The sequence below is a fragment of the Schistocerca piceifrons genome, chromosome 1, assembly GCF_021461385.2.
Source record: "Schistocerca piceifrons isolate TAMUIC-IGC-003096 chromosome 1, iqSchPice1.1, whole genome shotgun sequence".
Classification (NCBI taxonomy): Eukaryota; Metazoa; Arthropoda; class Insecta; order Orthoptera; family Acrididae; genus Schistocerca; species Schistocerca piceifrons.
This window is the reverse complement of record NC_060138.1, coordinates 804,919,408-804,940,144: the sequence shown is the minus strand read 5'-3', so window position 1 is coordinate 804,940,144 and position 20,737 is coordinate 804,919,408. Positions and strand designations below refer to the sequence as shown.

At 45.8% G+C, this 20,737-nt stretch overlaps 1 protein-coding gene and 2 non-coding genes across 3 annotated transcripts in view; 1 reads left to right on the top strand and 2 right to left on the bottom strand.

Moving 5' to 3' along the window:
• The window catches only part of LOC124775270 (titin), a 238,429-nt gene that overhangs the window by 64,291 nt on the left and 153,401 nt on the right, over positions 1-20,737 (bottom strand). The window contains exons 4-5 of the mRNA XM_047250110.1: positions 20,181-20,679; positions 3,471-4,256 (exon numbers count right to left, since the gene is read on the bottom strand). Of these exons, the coding sequence (XP_047106066.1) occupies positions 3,471-4,256; positions 20,181-20,679 (1,285 nt within the window). The remainder of the gene's footprint in view (positions 1-3,470; positions 4,257-20,180; positions 20,680-20,737) is intronic.
• On the bottom strand, positions 2,476-2,550 carry Trnat-ugu. Its single transcript has one exon. It is a non-coding gene; the product is annotated as a tRNA-Thr (tRNA).
• Positions 5,189-5,262, top strand: Trnat-cgu. Its single transcript has one exon. It is a non-coding gene; the product is annotated as a tRNA-Thr (tRNA).

Here is a 20,737-nt window from a genome sequence, read left to right as displayed (position 1 = left end):
GGGGTGTCGCATTGTCCTGCCGCAATTGGCCAAGTCTGTCGGAATGCAGAGTGGACATGACATGAATGGATGCAGGTGATCAGACAGGATGCTTACGTACGTGGCACCTGTCAGAGTCGTATCTAGACGTATCGGGGATCCCATATCACTCTAATTGCACACGCCCCACACCATTAAAGAGCCTCCACCAGCTTGTACAGTCCCCTGCTGATATGCAGGGTCCATGGATTCATGAGGTTGTCTCCATATCTGTACACGTTCATCCACTCGAAACAATTTGAAACGAGACTCGTTCGACCAGCCCCCATGTTTTCAGTCATCAAGAGTCTAATGTCGGTGTTGACAGGCCCAGGCGAGACGTGAAGCCTTATGTCGTGAATCATTAAAGGTACACGAGTGGGTCTTCGGTTCCGAAAGCCCATGTCTATGATGTTTCGTTGAATGGTTTGCAAGCTGACACTTGTTGATGGCACTGCACTGAAATCTGTAGCGATTTGCGGAAGGGTCCTGTCATGTTGAACGGTTCTCTTCAGTCGTCGTTGGTCCCGTTGTTGCAGGATCTTTTTCCGGCAGCAGCGATGTCGGAGATTTGATGTTTTACCAGATTCCTGAAATTCACGGTACACTCGTGAATTGGTCGTACGGGAAAATACCCACTTCATCGCTACCTCAGAGATGCTGTTTCCCATCGCTCTAGCGCCGACTATAACACCATGTTCACACCATGTTCAAACTCACTTAAATCTTGATAACCTGCCATTATAACAGCAGTAACCGATCTAACGAATGCGCCAGACACTTGTTGTCTTATATAGGCGTTTCCGACCGCAGCGTCGTATTCTGCCTAACAGGTCGGCAACGCCTCTGTATTTGAATACGCATGCCTATACCAGTTTCTTCGGCGCTTCAGTGTACGCACTCCATACACCACGAGCACGTCGGCTTTTTCTGCGTTGGTAAATCCCATTGTTCACTCGCGACCTGCTGCTTGGACTGTCTCACGGTAACTGGCTAGCAAGTCGCAATGCACTGAAGGAAACACAAGCGCAATGTAAGGAAACATAACATCTACGCAGGTTGAATGGCACAAATAAGTGACTATGCGGAAACTTTTCAAAATACGATATCTCGTAAATGACTCGCACTAGAATCTTGTAAAAAACATCCATGAAATCTAATTTACCCTACTTTCAGTTTATTAATGCCTGGAGAGGGATAGTTCATTTCCTTTTTTTAATGGTAAAGTTAAGGTGGCGATGCCAAATAGGGATGGATTTGATTTTTGTTTCTTTTATTTTTAGAGATTAAACTTAGTTACATGAGAAGATAGGTTCACGACCTATAAAAAGGGAAAATAATAGGAAAAAAAATTAAAATAAAGAAAATGGCTGAGTGGGTAGGCTGACGGTTTACGAACGTAAAGGACGAGCGTTCGACTCTAACTGGAGTCAGTTGTAATTTTTTCTTTTTGTTTAGACCTCTGCAGGTAATATTTGAAACCTTAATTCGCTACAAATTGTGGAGTTGTGGGCATTTCAAGGTTCCACATTCCTTCAAGAAATTCCATTTTATAATAGTCTAATCCTAAACAAACAGACAAATGATCTTAAAGAAAAAAGTTAGCGTCTTTTATTAGTAATCAAAACGTTGTCGGTCCCAGGTTCTAACCCCGTCACCGCTTATATTTTGAATAATAATCAGCATTGGTGGCCGAAGACTTCCCGCCGAAGACTTCCGGTATAAGACGTCACCCTCATTCTGCCAACGGCCTTGTCAGAGAGGGCGACGGAGCGGACAGAGGTTCAGGGCACTCTCTTGCCCTTTGGGTGGGAAATTGCCCAAAAAGCGGAAGAATCAGCAATGATCAACGGCATGAGGATGCAGAAGGAAATGGAAAACATTGCATTAACGGCACATAACGTGTATCCAAAGGACATGTGGCCTGTAATTGAAAAAGTGTCATGATGATCTCTCCATTGGCTAAAGATTCCGGAATCGTATCCCATTCGGATCTCCGGGAGGGGTCTGCCAAGGAAGAGGTGATCATGAGAAAAACATTAAATAACCAGCGTAAGGATAACGTCCTAGAAGTTGGGATGTGGAATGTCAATAGCTTGAACGTGGTAGAGAAGCAAGAAAATCTGAAAAGAGAAATGCAAAGTCTCAATCTAGAAAATGAAATGGAAAGAAGACAAGGACTTCCGGTCAGACGAGAATAGAGTATTGTCAACAGCAGCAGAAAATGGTATAACGGGAGCAAGATTCGTTATGAATAGGAAGATAGGGCAGAGAGTGTGTTATTGTGAACAGCTCCGTGGTAGGATTGTTCTCATCAGAATCGAGGGCAAACGTATTTTTAATTATGCTCATAAGGATTGATGACCTGCAGCTGTCTAGAATGAAATTATAATTATATTAATACCTTCAGCTGTTGACGGGCGTTGATATATATCAACGTGGGCAGGTGAAAATGTGTGCCCCGACCGAGACTCGAACTCGGGATCTCATGCTTACATGGCAGACGCTCTATCCATCTGAGCCACCGAGGGCACAGAGGATAGTGCGACTGCAGGGACTATCTCGCGCATGCCTCCCGCGAGACCGACATTCTCACCTTGTATGTCCACACACTACATTCGCAGTGTCCCACCCCAACACACTCATTACTCGTGGAAGACATTCTTCCAGTCCCGTAAGAGTTCGGGGAATTGTGTGCATCAGCACAGAAGAAGGTCATGGCCGGTATTGCCAGACTATATACTTATATGGATAAGGTGTCTGTTCTTTCGGACAGGAGAAGGCGCAATGTGTTATCAGGTATGCAGAATGCAGATCTGTGACAACGGTACTGCGGGATTATGACGTCATTATGAGAGGGCACCACCGGCAAAAACAAGCATACGAAGTGGTTCAAAGACATTGAAGGGACAGGCAGCGTCACAGACCTTCTTCGAAGAGGATGTCCCCCTCTGTCTCAAGCACCTGTTGACAGAAAGCAAGTTGCATTTCAACGCAGCCCCCAGAAGTCAATTCGTCATGTGGGAAGCACTGAATGAGACAGTTCCTGAGAGGTGGATGGGTCATGATGGTCCCATCGCATGGTCCGCATCCTCCACCGATGTCATACCATTTCTGTGGGGTTTAGTCAAGGATCGCGGGGACACAGCACCCGCTAAGAAACTACTACCGTTCTTGCAGGAATGAATGAAACATCAGAACTGTTGATGCTGCAGTGCTGATCGTACACTGGCAGAATTCGAGTATCGCTTTGACGTCCTACTATCGTCGAGTAGAGCACACATTCAAATTCTGGCAGAACAGAAAAAATAGTTTTGAGAGATGCTGAACATTTCTACAACAAACCACGGTACGCTATTTCCAATACTTCTAATAGATTTTTTTAATGATACTGGGACCGTATGGACACCACGTACGACAGAAAAGGTGTTTCCAAAACAGAAGAGCTTTACCTCGTGCTTGTTGGACTGGACGCTTTCCAACCAGTCTTCTTTGGTGTAGTGGCCGTTCACGACGGGCAGCCTAGCGTCCACAGAGTGCCTCCTGTAGTCGTCGTGGAGGGCGTCGCCGTTGACGTAGCGACCCTCGACCTTCTCCTCGGCATCCTCCGCGTACCGGATCTCCTCTTCTACCTTAAAGTCGCTGACATCCTCGGTGGTGTAGCGGCGTATAGTCGGCACTTCATTGAGCCGGTAGCGGTCGTGCGCCTCCGTGAAGCTCCCGTTGGCGTAGCGGTCGCCCTCCGTTGCGGAGACATCCCTGTGTAACCTGTCAGCGGACTCGGCTGCGAAGTTCTCATTGGCGTACCTGGGCTGCGCTGCGAAGTCCTCGCTGCCGTACCGGGCGGGAGAGGCGTCTCCGGCGTCGAAGTCCTGGTTAGCGTAGCGCGCGCCGCCTGGCGGGATGTCAGAGAGGTCCCTCCTGCTGCGCCGCTTCCTCTTGGGCGGCTGCGGCGGCTCCGGCTGCGGCAGCGGCTGCTCCTCGTCCTCCACCTCCATGGCCCACTGGCGCTCGTCCGCCGACTGCTGCGTCTCCACCGACTCCTGCGGACCCGTCAGCGTCAGCGTCGGCGGCGCCCGGGCCGTCGGCTCCTCGGCCCTCTTCGCTTCGTCGTCCTCGGCTGCCGGGACGGCGTCGATATCGGCGTCGTCTTCGTGTCGCTGCTGCGGCTTCTGCAGATCTTTCTCCTCCTTCTCCTCCTCCTCCTCCTCCTCCTCCTGCTGCTGCGATTCCTGCTGCTAGAACAACACACGAGGCAATTAAATGTCTCGCACAGATAGTAGAGTACGTACTTCGAGGGCAAAGTTTTGCGACACTGCACTGAAAGCTTTCTACACCCACATCTATATTTATATACACACATAAGCAAAAGTTTTGAACCACCCCTTCATTTCAAAATTCGTGGCATCAAAAATTAAAATTGGCTCACTACTCATCTGAAATATATCCAAAAAACCAAATCAAAGAAATAAACATCTGCGTAATGCGAAAATCGTCTGTTTCCTAAAAGGTGGGGGGGGGGGGGGGGAGAGGTGAGGTATGTTCACAGCAGTCCTGATGTCACTGTGTGGTGGAAAGTCCCCTGACTCGGATTTGGGCTTCAATCTGTAGTGGCATACCATCGCTGAGATCACCAAGCCAACTCCGGTCCGAACTGTCTCGCTCTTCAACGGCGATGCTTTGTAAGTTGTGCAGAGTACATGCACGTTGCTGACGCGCAAAAACAGTTAATTTCAATCGATCCCACACATTCGATTGGGTTCATGTCCGTGGTACAGGCAGGCCACTTCGTTCTGGTGATCTAATCATGCTGGGGGAACGTGTTCACGAGAAAAGCACAATGAGCACGCGAACAATCATCCATCGTGATGAATTTGTCACCAAAATGTTGGCGATACATTCCCACTATTCACTTATATGGATGAAAGAACAGACACCATATCCATATAAGTATATAGTTCCGGCAACACCGGCCATGACCTTCTTCTTCTGTGCGGATGCACACATATTCCCCGAACTCTTACGGGACTTGGTAAGAATGTCTTCCACGAGCAGTGAGTGCGTTGGGGGTGGTACACTACGAATGTAGTGTGTAGACATACAAAGTGAGAATGTGGGTCTCGCGGGAGGCGTGCGCGAGATAGTCCCTGCAGTCACGCTATCCTCTGTGGCCTCGGTGGCTCAGATGGATAGAGCGTCTGCCACGTAAGCAGGAGATCCTGGGTTCGAGTCCCGGTCGAGGTACACATTTTCACTTGTTGCCGTTGATATATATCAACGCCCATTAGCAGTCGAAGGTATTAATATAATTCTAATTCCCACTATTGGCAGCAGATCCTTGTCTTTGCACCGTAGAACAGTGAAACTGCCCTGAATAACTCTGACAGGTGTACTGTGGCCACAGGTAGTCTACATTTATATACACACGTCAACAAAAGTTTTGTATCACCCTTTTCCACATTTACACACACACATCAACAAAAGTTTTGTATTACCCTTTTCGAACTGCATGGCACAGGAAATAAAAAATTGGTTTTGTAGCATGCGTTTATCTTCATTTTCAATATAGCTAAATCACCAAATTAAAAAAAAAAAAAACATTTGTGCAATGCCAAAATCGTCTGTTTCCTACAAGGGTGTAGGAGGGAGGAGGGCATTCACAGCAGCAGTCCTTAGAAATGTCTGTATGTAGTGGAAAGTCCCCTTGCTCGGATGTGGGCTTCCAGTTGTTGTGGCATACCATCGACGAGATCACCAAGTCAACTCTGGTCCAAACTGTCTCGCTATTCAATGGCGATTCTGTCTAAGTCGTGCAGAGTACGTGATCTTTGATGTCGTCCAAAAACAGCTCGTTTCAATCGATCCCACACATTTTATTGGGTTCATGTCCGCGGAACAAGCAGGCAACTCTGTTCTGGTGATATAGTTTGCTGAAGGAACGTGTTCACGAGAACAGTACAATGACCATGCGAGCTATAATCCATCACGATGAATTTGTCACCAAAATGTTGGCGATGTATTCCAACTATTTGCTGCAGATTCTCTTCCCTGTACCGTAGAGAAGTGAGACCGCTCCCGACAACTACGACAACAAAGAAAAGTGTATAGTGACTCTAGGTACAGCCACCGCAGAACATCGCTCCACCACCACCTTGTCGCACATATGGCACACACTGAGTTCGAGGCACTGGGTATTACCGCGTTGTCACCAAAGTCGTTGTCTGCGATTATAGCAGGGTGCAATAAAACCCAAGGTTCGTCTGTAACAACGCCCAAATCCAATCCTGGGGTATTCGTTCCGCAAGATTATAGCCCATCGAGCAACCTCCATCGCTGACACACATGGAGACAACTATTGAAATGTATGAAATAAAATCGTCAGAACTTCAGAACGGTTTGCGTTAGGACGTTCAAACTGAACGGTTGACCACGGGACATGATGAGAATAGTTGATGTGAATATGGTTTGGTTTAGCGACGAAGCTCACTTTCATTTGGATGGGTTCGTCAATAAGCAAAACTGGCGCATTTGGGAGACTGAGAATCCGCATTTCGCGATCGGAAAGTCTCTTCACCCTCAACGGGTGACTGTGTGGTGTGCAATGTCCAGTCACGGAATAATCGACGCGATATTCCTTCATGGCACGGTGACTAACGAAAGGTACGTGAAGGTTTTGGAAGATGATTTCATCCCCATTATCAAAAGTGATCCTGATGTCGACAAGATGTGGTTCATGCAAGACAGAGCTCAGCACCATTGAAGCAGGAGAGTGTTTGATGTACTGGAGGAGCACTTTGGGGACCGCATTCTGGCTCTGGGGTACCCAGAGGCCATGCCATGGGCCTCGATTGGCCGTTATATTCTCCCGATCTGAACACGTACGACTCCTTTTTGTGGGGTTATATTAAATACAAGGTGTAAAGCAATAACCCCAAAACCAATGCTGAGCTGAAAACGGCCATTCATGAGGTCATCGACAGCATCGATGCTCCGACACTTCAGCTGGTCATGCAGAATTTCGCTCTTCGTCTGCACCACAAAATCGCCAATGATGGCAGGTATATCGAACATGTCATGACCTAAATCAGAGTATTTGTAGTGCCGTTTACATGTTGAATAAAGTGTGTGCACCCTGTAGCTTGTAACTAATTTACATTTCATTTCATATAGTTCAATAATTGTCACTCTGTACGTTTGCACGTCATGTGGTGATGCGGTACCGATTATTGGTCGCGAATATCTTTCGTAACACTATGGGTGTTAACTCTATTGTTCCACGGACGCCTCTAATGTGTTCCTATGTGCTGTGTCAAAACGCACGGGCTACGTTCGCCCTTACTAGTGCTGAGCATCCTACACGATAACTTAGTAATAACCCCTGGTGGTTACTGTAAGTATACGTGTACGATGTATTAAGAAAAAAATATGTTGTGGATGAGCCGCGAACGACGACGAAAAAACAGGTGGTGAGCGCGCGCGACGTCAGCGATGCGACAACTCGCCTTCGGCTGGGCCCAGAGATGCTGCTTGAGCGATGCGCAGTAGCCAGCCGCTGTCGTAGAGAACCGACAGCAGCAACGATTAATTAATTAATTGTCAAACGTTGGCGTGGCGGGGGCTGCGTGTTTGTTCGTTTTAAATGCTTCTTATGGTATGACATAAAGAGTTAGTTCCCATGTAGACCTCTCAGCGACTAAGTGGATACATCGGTGTGCGTCTAGGTCCGATAGTAGAGCGACCCACTGCGTGGTGTAGTGAGGCACCGCAGCTGGCGGTTAAGGCTTGCGAGAGGGAAAGGAGTTTTGATTTGTAGAAACAGTATTTTAATTTGTTGCAGTTCACGGAGGCAACGTGGCTATTTTGCTAGGCCCCTGTTCATATACGTGGCTGTGTTTCCTCCCAACGCTGAGCAACGTAATATACAGAGATTCTGTGGGATTTGCTGAATAGTCGCTGGTGATACACTGGTTTTGGCGAATTTAGGTGCACGAGCTATCAATTGATTGTCGTCTTGTGGACAATTTCGGTCGTAAAGTTAGCTGTGGTAAATCCAGCGTGAGCCTGGTTAGAGAGAGAAGTAGATTTGTAGGTGCTGAGTTTTTGGGAATCGGTGGAACCGATATCCTGTCCGTGTTGTACGATTAGTGGTCGCGGCTCGCCCAGAGGTAATTGGGTCGTTAGCTGTTTTGTTGAAGTGGTTTGGTAGTGGTTGGTGTGTGTGTGTGTGTGTGTGTGTGTGTGTGTGTGTGTGTGTGTGTGTGTCGAGAAGGGAAAGCCTCGAACACACGTTCGTAGTTGTTGTTTAAATAGCACTATCTTACAGCGGACCGTGAACTGCCTCGAATAAATACGAACTGTTTCACTATACTGTGATAGAGTGCAACAGTAGTTGAGTGGATAAGGGACGATAAAATAAAGGAACCATTTTACAAGCAGCACGCAGCTAAACAAAAACTTGATTAGGCAAAGTGACGAGTGGCCGAATTCAAGTAGGGAACTTAGCGGGTCGCGTATTGTCAACGCCTGAAGAGGTTCAGAATTGTTTTAAATTGTCACTTACGGTTAGATTTAAAGTGGCGGTGGCACTTACGGTTTTTGTTTAATTTTTTTGTTACTGAATTTCTGTGTTGTTGGGTGTAGTCTTTGATGGCACTCGTTAACTTACGTGAATGAAATTATATAGAAATACCTAAACAAAATAAATTCAAGTTTTCTTGGGTTAACATAAACCTTACGTGTATTTAATTAGTATCTGGGGTGTGTATATATATTTTACGAGAAAAGAAAAGGGTGAATTCCCGAGATCTTAATACCGCGTTGCAGGACACAAGTATACGCTGGTATTTGTACGTTTGCCTAATCAAAAGTTCATTGATTGAGTGGAACCACGATAAACGTAAAGAGGGTAGATATTCTAAAAAGTTAAAACGATTTCATTGATGGAAAGAGTGTCTAAGTGAATGCAAGCAGAATTGAAGTTGTCGTAATTTACACTCCTGGAAATGGAAAAAAGAACACATTGACGCCGGTGTGTCAGACCCACCATACTTGCTCCGGACACTGCGAGAGGGCTGTACAAGCAATGATCACACGCACGGCACAGCGGACACACCAGGAACCGCGGTGTTGGCCGTCGAATGGCGCTAGCTGCGCAGCATTTGTGCACCGCCGCCGTCAGTGTCAGCCAGTTTGCCGTGGCATACGGAGCTCCATCGCAGTCTTTAACACTGGTAGCATGCCACGACAGCGTGGACGTGAACCGTATGTGCAGTTGACGGACTTTGAGCGAGGGCGTATAGTGGGCATGCGGGAGGCCGGGTGGACGTACCGCCGAATTGCTCAACATGTGGGGCGTGAGGTCTCCACAGTACATCGATGTTGTCGTCAGTGGTCGGCGGAAGGTGCACGTGCCCGTCGACCTGGGACCGGACCGCAGCGACGCACGGATGCACGCCAAGACCGTAGGATCCTACGCAGCGCCGTAGGGGACCGCACCGCCACTTCCCAGCAAATTAGGGACACTGTTGCTCCTGGGGTATCGGCGAGGACCATTCGCAACCGTCTCCATGAAGCTGGGCTACGGTCCCGCACACCGTTAGGCCGTCTTCCGCTCACGCCCCAACATCGTGCAGCCCGCCTCCAGTGGTGTCGCGACTGGCGTGAATGGAGGGACGAATGGAGACGTGTCGTCTTCAGCGATGAGAGTCGCTTCTGCCTTGGTGCCAATGATGGTCGTATGCGTGTTTGGCGCCGTGCAGGTGAGCGCCACAATCAGGACTGCATACGACCGACGCACACAGGGCCAACACCCGGCATCATGGTGTGGGGAGCGATCTCTTACATGGCCGTACACCACTGGTGATCGTCGAGGGGACACTGAATAGTGCACGGTACATCCAAACCGTCATCGAACCCATCGTTCTACCATTCCTAGACCGGCAAGGGAACTTGCTGTTCCAACAGGACAATGCACGTCCGCATGTATCCCGTGCCACCCAACGTGCTCTAGAAGGTGTAAGTCAACTACCCTGGCCAGCAAGATCTCCGGATCTGTCCCCCATTGGGCATGTTTGGGACTGGATGAAGCGTCGTCTCACGCGGTCTGCACGTCCAGCACGAACGCTGGTCCAACTGAGGCGCCAGGTGGAAATGGCACGGCAAGCCGTTCCACAGGACTACATCCAGCATCTCTACGATCGTCTCCATGGGAGAATAGCAGCCTGCATTGCTGCGAAAGGTGGATATACACTGTACTAGTGCCGACATTGTGCATGCTCTGTTGCCTGTGTCTATGTGCCTGTGGTTCTGTCAGTGTGATCATGTGATGTATCTGACCCCAGGAATGTGTCAATAAAGTTTCGCCTTCCTGGGACAATGAATTCACGGTGTTCTTATTTCAATTTCCAGGAGTGTATTACGGGAAGGTCAACGATTACACCAAGGACAAAGGTTAATAAATCAGTGAAGTATGTGACGTCGTGTTATTTACATAGCAACGCTGGGCTAAGTGGAAAGAGATTTAGTGGTAGCATAAACTATTTCAATTCTTATCGATATTGGTGGAAACGTCTTAATACAAACTGCTCTTAACGCGACGGTACATGGAATAGGAATTTTGTTACGAGTCTATTCCAGAGATTATGTACTGCGTTGTGAGAATTTCGTTGTGTGAGAGAACAATTGCAATCTAGATGGGGCATTTATCTCGGCATAATATAAACAGGTACTGTATTTAAAGAGATTTGATGCTTGGGTTCGACCAGTAACTTAGATAACGAGAGCTGTTATCTAAATTGGCCTATCTCGTAATTACTGCTTGATACTGGTGATCATTGTCATTAGAATGTTTGGATGTGTCTATTCGTAACGTAATCGTGTCATTGTTCGATCTCGACGTTGTGTAAAGTAACGGTGCTTTCATTATTCGATATTCGAGCCGGCTGCGTAGTCAGTGGTTGAGGTTGCCGAAGTAGTAATTATACTGAGGGTAATCTGTCTTCAATTTGTTCCTTGAGAGTGCGGTTACGGTACGAGCTCGACTTCGAGTAGTCGCCAGGCCCTCCATTACGACTGGAATCTTCTAAAATAAGATAGCGATCCGCAGTCATAACATCGACTGAGAAATTAAGAACTGTATCTAATTAAAGCTGTAGTGGTCGATTGGTTCGCCCAAGTATTTTGCGCGGCAAGAAGCCATACATTAACGGTATAGCGGCGTTGGAACAGTACGATCCATTGTCGTAAGTTCGATCTTGGGTACCGCCAGTCGGCGCGTTACACCTACTGGTACTTTACTTTCAACTAAAATGCTGCAATCCATTCGAGTGCAGCTTTCAACCTGTTGGTAACGCCCGTGGTAATTGTGTGTATGTTTACAAACAAGTTCAAGGGGACTTTCCGCTCGGTAGAGTAATAGTCACAATAGCAATGCACCTGCATGACATACTGGAGTGATGCAACACTTTTGTTGATGAGTGTATATATTCTGGAAGCCAAAGAACAGGATGTCCCTGAACCTTTCCGGATTTTGTACGGTTGGGGAAATAAATAATTGTTGAAGCTGACAAAAAATGTTGTTGTCAGTATCGTATTGTTTTGTTTCGGTATTGCATTGTTTCAGTTGTGAAACGATGGCTGATGTGAGTGGATATTGTTACACTGTTGAGTGATTAGTTGTGCTGTATGTTCGTGCACGAGACTTCGCAGGCAGGACAAACAATAACAAAGGTAACTGATGCTTTTACGTATCACTTTATCAAGGCCCCACCTTGTAAAACAACATTGCTTGCTCGGGAGAAACGTACTTTTGTCGTCTGTTGATGATTGTCACCTTGGGTTCGTCTATGTGCACCTGAAAAAAATCAGTTTTATCATGAAAACTGGTTTCGCCTTTATGTTTTGAAAGACATCATCAGTGGCAAGGTTTGTAGATGTTATTCTACACGAGTGATCACTTTGCTGGTTTTAAAGCGAATGTTCCCAGTCTTTCGAATCATCACTAGCACAACACTGAAAATATGAACACAAGTTTTCTTCATGAAGAAAAACATCATTAAGCTGTGACATAATGGAATGAATGTTACGTGGGATGATAAAGCATAGCATTACGTGTGCATTGGTTCAAATGGCTCTGAGCACATGGGACTTAACATCTATGGTCATCAGTCCCCTAGAACTTAGAACTACTTAAACCTAACTAGCCTAAGGACAGCACACAACACCCAGTCATCGCGAGGGAGAGAAAATCCCTGATCCCGCCGGGAATCGAACCCTGGAACCCTGGCGCGGGAAGCGAGAACGTGTGGATGGCAACAAGTATGAAGTCTACAGAACTGTGCGTATCAACCTGTGTAAATCCTATGGTGAAATTAGCAAGCGTTATCAGTGCCTCATCGTAAGCAGTGTTTAGATTTCTCGTTTCATGACATAATATTACGATCTAAAGGGTACAAGAGCACATTATACGAGGGCGTGCTGAAAAGTAGAGCCTCCTAATTTCTTACGTGAAAACTCTTATAGATTTTTAAAAACAAACGATATCAGCATTCTACATCTTTATTCTTCATTTCTACATATTTGCAGCCCTTAGCCGCTAGAGCCGGCCGGTGTGGACGAGCGGTTCTAGGCGCTTCAGTCTGGAACCGCGCGACTGCTGCGGTCGCAGGTTCGAATCCTGCCTCGGGGATGGATGTGTTTGATGTCCTTAGATTAGTTAGTTTTAAGCAGTGCTAAGTTCTAGGGGACTGATGAACTCAGATGTTAAGTCCCATAGTGCTCAGAGCCATTTTTTTAGCGGCTAGAGGCCTCACATGACAACGCCATACAACACACGAGTGCTATGGCATCTGCAAGAATCTAACGCCTTGGGTTCACTGTCATCGATCATCCTCCATACAGTCCCGACTTGGTCCCATCCGATTTTCGTCTGTTTCCAAAACTTAAAGAACACCTTCGAAAACTTCGATGTCAGAGAGACATTACATTTTAGTGATTTGCTTATACTTCTTTGTGTTTGTAGTTCTCCAGTACAATTGTTTAGAATATACAATGTAGTCAGGAAGAGTCTGAAAAGCCTGTAAGGGTGTTCCAGGATAGGTTGTGCTGAGATATTAATGTTAAGAAAAAAAATTCGATACGTTGCGCCGTTTACGAGTCAATTAGCATTGAAATTAACCAATTAGGCCGTTGCGTGCACAGATTCAAGCTGCCCACCAGGTACAATTAGTGTCAGCTGTTCTCAATGCATAAATGATAGCGCACGAGGCTGGTCAGCCGTTGACTCAGGTTCGATCAGGTTTCAGGAAACGAAACGAAGAACACATTTGGCAACATCGTCTCTGGCGGACCCCTTGAATTTGCGCGCACAACGGCCTGATTGGCTAACTTCAATGCTAATTGACTCGAATGTGGTGTGACGTATCGAATATTTTCTTAACATTTGTTTCTCAGCACAACCTACCCTGCAACACCCTTACACGCTTTTCTGACTGTTCCTGACCACCTTGTACAGTCTCTGGAGGGGTTAAATTGTGATGTGCAAATGAGTGATAACGTCTTCAACTTTTGTAGTCCTGTCTTCCTCAGTTGCGTGTAATATTACGATATATTGATAGTTTTTGCTTATGGACCGTCTGACAGCAATTGAATAAAACACAATTTTAGTGCCATACGCGTTTCGCCTTTATTTTCTGCAAGGCATCACAGTGGCCTGGAATATGTACGTATGTTTGCTATTTAATTTACAGTTGGCCCACTGTACCTATAGGTTATAAATAGTTCTGGTAGTTGGTATTTCCTATTAAATTGTAATGTTTTGAACTGTACTTACAGGTTGCGTGGACAATTTCCTACATATTACGCTCCTATTGCATTTTTGGAGTTGTTCTTCTTCTTATGAATGCCAATTTGCGGTTTTTTCCCACATTCCACAGCACTATGAACTGAACGCTTGTTTTAATGCAATGTTTGGGTTTCTGTTGCCGACTGTCAAACGTTTTTGCCAAAGATCGAATGTTATTGCCAAACTTTCGAGTGTAATTATTGAAGTATCTGTGATCTGTTCGTGTATGCTTTTGTGTTTGCGTTTTTGTATGTGTATGTGTGTGTGTGTGTGTGTGTGTGTGTGTGTGTGTGTGTGTGTGTGTGTGTGTCCAGAAGGTGAAGGGGGAAGAGTTTTTTTGTTTTATGTTATCATTTCCTTTATTAAGTGTAGTAGGGAGCCTGTGCTGATGTGTGTTTGCTCATTTATCACATGTTTGTTTTCAGTTATGGCTTTTTGGATGTGGAAGTTTTCTTGCGTTTGTATAAGATGTTTGTCATGGTTGCTTATTCTAATTATTTTCATTTCTTGCTCAATGTTTGTAGGATGATGGTTATGGTGTTTTAAATGTTCTGCAAATCTGGAATGGTTTGTTTCGTACTTCCAACATACCGTAATATGAGTAATGACGTGTCTTTAACTGTGGTGAAAGCTCCTTCTCCGTTCAGAAATATATGGAATGGTGCCAAAACTTGTCTGCACATTGGCTGAGAGAAATCTTCGTCAGCTCCTACACTCAGGGAGTAAAGTCGACGAAGGAAAGCTATTCACGCATGTAGAACGATCACTGTACAAGAGAGAAGCGAGAAATGAGACCAGGCCAGCAATCAGGTAAGTTTCTATCACTTTCCTGAACTATACTTCAAGTACTGATCCGTCACTTAAAATTCTTCATTGTGATATGGAATAGTGTTCGTGCAGAAGGGGAACGCTTCTTAGAAATATATCGCTCTGAGCGCAGTATGGAAGTATTGCAACAGATACACGTTGCCTCTGGGTAGTAGTGGGCTGGTAATATACTGCAGAGAAACAGCTCACTGTCGCTCTTGCCACAGAGGCAGTCGTTAACTCTCGATACTTATAATATGTGAGCGAATAAATTGTGACTTATGGAGGCCTTCTGAAAGAGATGGAAAAGGAATGCCTGATGGGATTTCTAAGTTATCATCTGTTCGCCTGGAAAACAAACTTATATAAGCACCTAGACTCTGCGATGTATATCTACTGTTCATCTATGTCACACGTGGAAATGTGAGCATATTCAGTGGGTACTGGGAGGGCAATATGGGAGAATGCGCAGTATTGTGGATAACCCTAGAGGCCGACCAGAGTAGAGATGAGGAGAGAAATCATAAAATATTTAAATGATAACATCTAATTCCTTATGTTTAAAGTACAAGTGTAATATCATTAAAGAAAGTCATTTGTAGTGTGTAATTGTATAATAAAGCGTTTATAATGGTAGTAGATCATTATAAAGAGCAAAACAGCAACTATTCACAGTTATTATTATTTTTATTAAAAATAGTGTAGTTAGGAGTTTCGGACCGATTACTTTTCAGAAGGTTATTAAGAGTTATGTCATATGTTTGCTGTGGTGCAAGTTTCTTATGGCAAGTAGACAATATTATTAGCACTGTCAAAATTAAAACATGAAATAATGCTTTCTCTGACTGCGTATCGGTATTTGCTGTAGGGCGCGATCACCCCAAGAAAGAAGCAACACATCTGGTAACAAACGACGTTATGTAGTCAGTACTGCGTAAATGTCCTAATATAAAGATAAATGTGATCAGCCGTCTAAAAATAAGCCGAAAGAGAAACTGGAATGACGCTACTTTTCAGAAACAGAAAAATTAACACTTGCTGGATAGTGTAGTTGTACAGAGATTCGTGTAAAAAACAGTGCAGTACTAACTTTTTATATTATAAACAACTACTCTGCAAAAATGTATGAACAAAACAAAATTATACACTGGGGATAAACTGAACTAACTTATGCTCTTATTAACACACTGAATTGTATTTTGGACTATGGAGACTCCAATCCATTTTTTGCCAACCTGAATTATATTTTCCGTGGTTTGCTTCAGTTATTTCGGGTAAATTTTTAGAACCTCACTTTCATCCTCCAGGTGCCTAGCTATACGTGTAAACAAACACTATAATTCTTGACATGGGAGACTCGGTACAAGAAAAAACACCCTGGACGCTGCACCGTATTCACTTGCCATAAGCAGTCGATTGAGACAAAGTGTCTCTGTTGTGAAAGAGGCTTAATACTGTTGAGCCACTGAACAACTGGACGTTTGCGACGGTGTGTGTGTACTACACCCACTGTTATTAGAATAAATACATGGTAGAGATCACGGGGTGTTTGGGCAGTAGCAAGCTGCGACGCTTACTTTCCAACCGTCCCTGTTACCACTCCGTATGCACCCGTCCCCTTCCCAATATAGCCTACAGTTTTCGGTGTATTCCACTGGTTCTGAGACTATATGGTTTAATTTGTTTTCAGTGAAAAATAATGGTTTGCTGTGCAATTGTGAGTTGTAATGGCCACTGCAGACAAATAAATAATTTTGGAATTAAGTTTGATACATTTCATAAGAACACTGAAGGAAAAAGGATAAACAATTGTAGACGTGCTGATTGAGCTAAATATTTTCTTTTTCTGGTTCGTATTATGAAAGCAATCTGAAAAGTGAACTGTTGAATTTTCTTCCGAAAGGCAAGATGTTATTCCAGCTCTGTATCTCCCATCTTCCAGACTTCATCTACGGGTGGTAATGAGCCTAATAATGAGAGAAAATTCGGGCAGAAAAACGAAGTTGCTGTAACGAAATTATAAGAGATTTTACAAATAAATGTATTAGTAACTGATGAAGAAACTACTAGTAGAGAAAACATGTACACTACGAAAACAGCCAAGCCCGTAAATGCGAGGGCGCCTTGTGCCAACAATTAGAGAAATTATGGGAAGAGAAATAAAAGACCCTAGGCAAAAAATACCAATTTACTGGATAGTAACTCGCGGTGTAATGTTGAATTCAAGTAACACTTTCAAAAAGTGATTGCAGGTTCTTTTTCTGGATGTCAACAAGTGGCTGACGCGCTTCGGAAGCTTTATATTGGTATTTTGGCAGCCATAGAAAAATAGCGCAAATAAATTTTAGAAAACAATCTTTTAGATATTTTATAAACTACGTATTATGCAGAGAAAAAGTTTCATTTAAAAGCATTTTTTATTTAACTAATGAATAAGTTAATAATAACAATAATAATAGACATAACACGAAAAATCCCGAATGTGTTGGTAGCTGTGTTCCAGTTAAGCACGTGCGCACGATGCGCTTGTAAGCTTGTACGCGATGCGATAAGGCATGTGTTCCGCGATGACGTCACCGCTGACATCACATCTGCGCGTGATAACTACCATCTACAAAGGGCATTAGGAAAGTTTTGCAATACAGCTTCATTTGTTTAAATTTTTCGAATTAGTTTCAGCCACATTGAATACAGCTCTCTATCCTCCGAAACCAATCCCTAAACCAGTTCTCCCAAGTTTCTCTAGGGAGTAAGGTATACTCTCTGTCCCATGCCCTCAGGAGGTCCTCATCACTTGAAAACTGCACTCATTCCAGCTTCATTTTCACATGCAGGAACAGTGCAAAGCCGCAAGGAGCAAGGTCTGGACTGTAAGGAGGGTTCTCAAGATGTGTCAATGCTGTGCCCCACAGATACTCGATAAGCGCAGGGAGCTGGAGTGTTGTCGTGATGGAGGAACTTAGTATCCATTCTTAACATCGGTCGCAGGTTATTCAGAGATTGGATGACTTTGGACAGGCACTGCTCAGAGTAGCACTTAGCTGTGACTGTCTTCTGTGTGCCCAAAACAGCACGCGCCACAATTTCACAGAATTTTACAAAAAAAACACCGTTTTCTTCTTTAGTGATCGGGATTTTCTGACAGCTATGGGTGTGTCGTCTTTGTTTTGAGTCTTTGTCGAAACGTCACATTAGCACAGCCAAGTTTCGTCATCTGTCACGTTGTTCACATACTAAGATTGTCCCTCAGAAAACTTCTTTAACATCTTCCGGCGCGGCAAAGGTCGTGCCATCTGCTCTTCCGTCACTGTATACGACACCTAGAGACAACGAAGTTTCTTTACTTGCAAATGATCTTGCAGGATCAAAGGAATTTCTGGTGCATTTAGCCCTAAGGTATCCTCTATCTGTTTACAGCTCACTCATCGATGTTTTCCTCCGTAACTGATGATTGTGGTCTTCCCGTCCTCTCAGCGTCCTCCGGAGCGAAGTTTCATCTTCGGAATTGTCTGTACCACCTGAATATAGTTGTACGATGTGGACACACATCACGAGCCCAAGAGTCATTTCATCAAAGCACTGGTGTGTGTTTAAACCACGCGCGGAGTTGTACCGCAAAACTGCCCGAGTCTGACTTCTGACCGCGATGCCATAGCAGGCACTTCAGACTAACCCCACAAAGTTGACACAGCGGCTACAATGCACATATGATGTAGTCTCAGAACACAGCCTCAATCAGCCTCCCGCGACCTACTGTTGCGTTGTGTTGCAGAAAGCGGTAGGTGGATCAAAACAAAATGTCAAGACACTCTGTGGCCAAAATGGTACTGAAACAGAGGATGACAGACTAAAGGCCGAAATACTAAATGTCTTTTTCCAAAGCTATTTCACAGAGGAAGACTGCACTGTAGTTCCTTCTCTAGATTGTTGCACAGATGACAAAATGGTAAATATCGAAATAGACGACAGAGGGGTAGAGAAACAATTAAAATCGCTCAAAAGAGGACCTGATGGGATACCAGTTCGATTTTACGGAGAGTACGAGAAGGAACTTGCCCCCCTTCTTGCAGCGGTGTATCGTAGGTCTCTAGAAGAGCGTAGCGTTCCAAAGGATTGGAAAAGGGCACAGGTCATCCCCGTTTTCAAGAAGGGACGTCGAACAGATGTGCAGAACTATAGACCTATATCTCTAACGTCGATCAGTTGTAGAATTCTGGAACACGTATTATGTTCGAGTATAATGACTTTTCTGGAGACTAGAAATCTACTCTGTAGGAATCAGCATGGGTTTCGAAATAGACGATCGTGTGAAACCTAGCTCGCGCTATTCGCCAACGAGACTCCGAGGGCCATAGACACGGGTTCCCAGGTAGATGCCGTGTTTCTTGACTTCCGCAAGGCCTTCGATACAGTTCCCCACAGTCGTTAAATGAACAGAGTAAGAGCATATGGACTATCAGACCAAGTGTGTGATTGGATTGAAGAGATCCTAGATAACAGAAAGCAGCATGTCATTCTCAATGGAGAGAAGTCTTCTGAAGTAAGAGTGATTTCAGGTGTGCCGCAGGGGAGTGTCGTAGGACCGTTGCTATTCACAATATACTTAAAAGACCTTGTGGATAACATCGGAAGTTCAGTGAGGCTTTTTGCGGATGATGCTGTAGTATATCGAGAGGTTGTAGCAATGGAAAGTTTTACTGAAATGCAAGAGGATCTGCAACGAATTGATGCATGGTCCAGGGAATGGCAATCGAATCTCAATTTAGATAAGTGTAATGTGCTGCGAGTACATACAAGGAAAGATCCTTTATCATTTAGCTACAATATAGCAGGTCAGCAACTGGAAGCAGTTAATTCCATAAATTATCTGGGAGTAGGTAATAGGAGTGATTTAAAATGGAATGATCATATAAAGTTGATCGTCGGTAAAGCAGATGCCACACTGAGATTCATCGGAAGAATCCTAAGGAAATGCAATCCGAAAACAAAGGAAGTAGGTTACAGTACAATTGTTCGCCCACTGCTTGAATATTGCTTACCAGTGTGGGATCCGTATCAGGTGGGGTTGATAGAGAAGACAGAGAAGATCCAACGGAGAGCAGCGCGCTTCGTTACGGGATCATTTAGTAATCGCGAAAGCGTTACGGAGATGATAGATAAACTCCAGTGGAAGACTCTGCAAGAGAGACGCTCAGTAGCTCGGTACGGGCTTTTGTTGAAGTTTCGAGAACATACCTTCACCGAGGAGTCAAGCAGTATATTGCTCCCTCCTACGTATATCTCGCGAAGAGACCATGAGGATAAAATCAGAGAGATTAGAGCCCACACAGAGGCATACCGACAATCTTTCTTTCCACGAACAATACGAGACTGGAATAGAAGGGAGAACCGATAGAGGTACTCAAAGTACCCTCCGCCACACACCGTCAGGTGGCTTGCGGAGTATGGATGTAGATGTTGATGTAGAGATAAATGATACTTTTATATTACACAGTAGCAGCGGTGAGTGCAGTACCTGTAAGTGGTCCCGTTCTGGCCGGTCAGCTTCCGGCGGCGGCGGCGGCGGCGCCTGCTGCAGCAGCGGTGCGCGGCGGTTGCGCTTGGGCCTGGCGGGCGGGAAGGTGCCGAAGTCCGGCTGCGTCGCCTCCGCCGGTGGGCTGGGGGAGTGGCGGCGGCGCGCCGGCCGCAGCGAGCGCGTCCTCGCCGGCCGCTCTGGCTCGCGCTCGGGCGTTCCGCGGTACTGCGCCGCCAGCGGGGACTCCCGGCCGCCGCCGCCGCCGTCCTCGTCGGCGTCCATCCGCCGCAGCGCGTTCACCGGCGAGCGGAACGCGTCGCGGATCTCCGACGTCAGGTACCTGCCGACGGCCACGTCCTCCTGGCTGATGCCCTTCTCCCGCAGGAAGAACTCGTCGGAGTCGATCTCCTCGAGCACGCCGGCGCGCCGCCGGTCCGACGAGCTACCCGACGAGCGCTGCTCGCGGTCCGAGTCCCCCACGCTGGCCGGCTCCTCCGCCCTGCAGACACACGCGCGGCGGCGCAGGCGCGTCACCAGGACATCCGACCGGGCCCTGC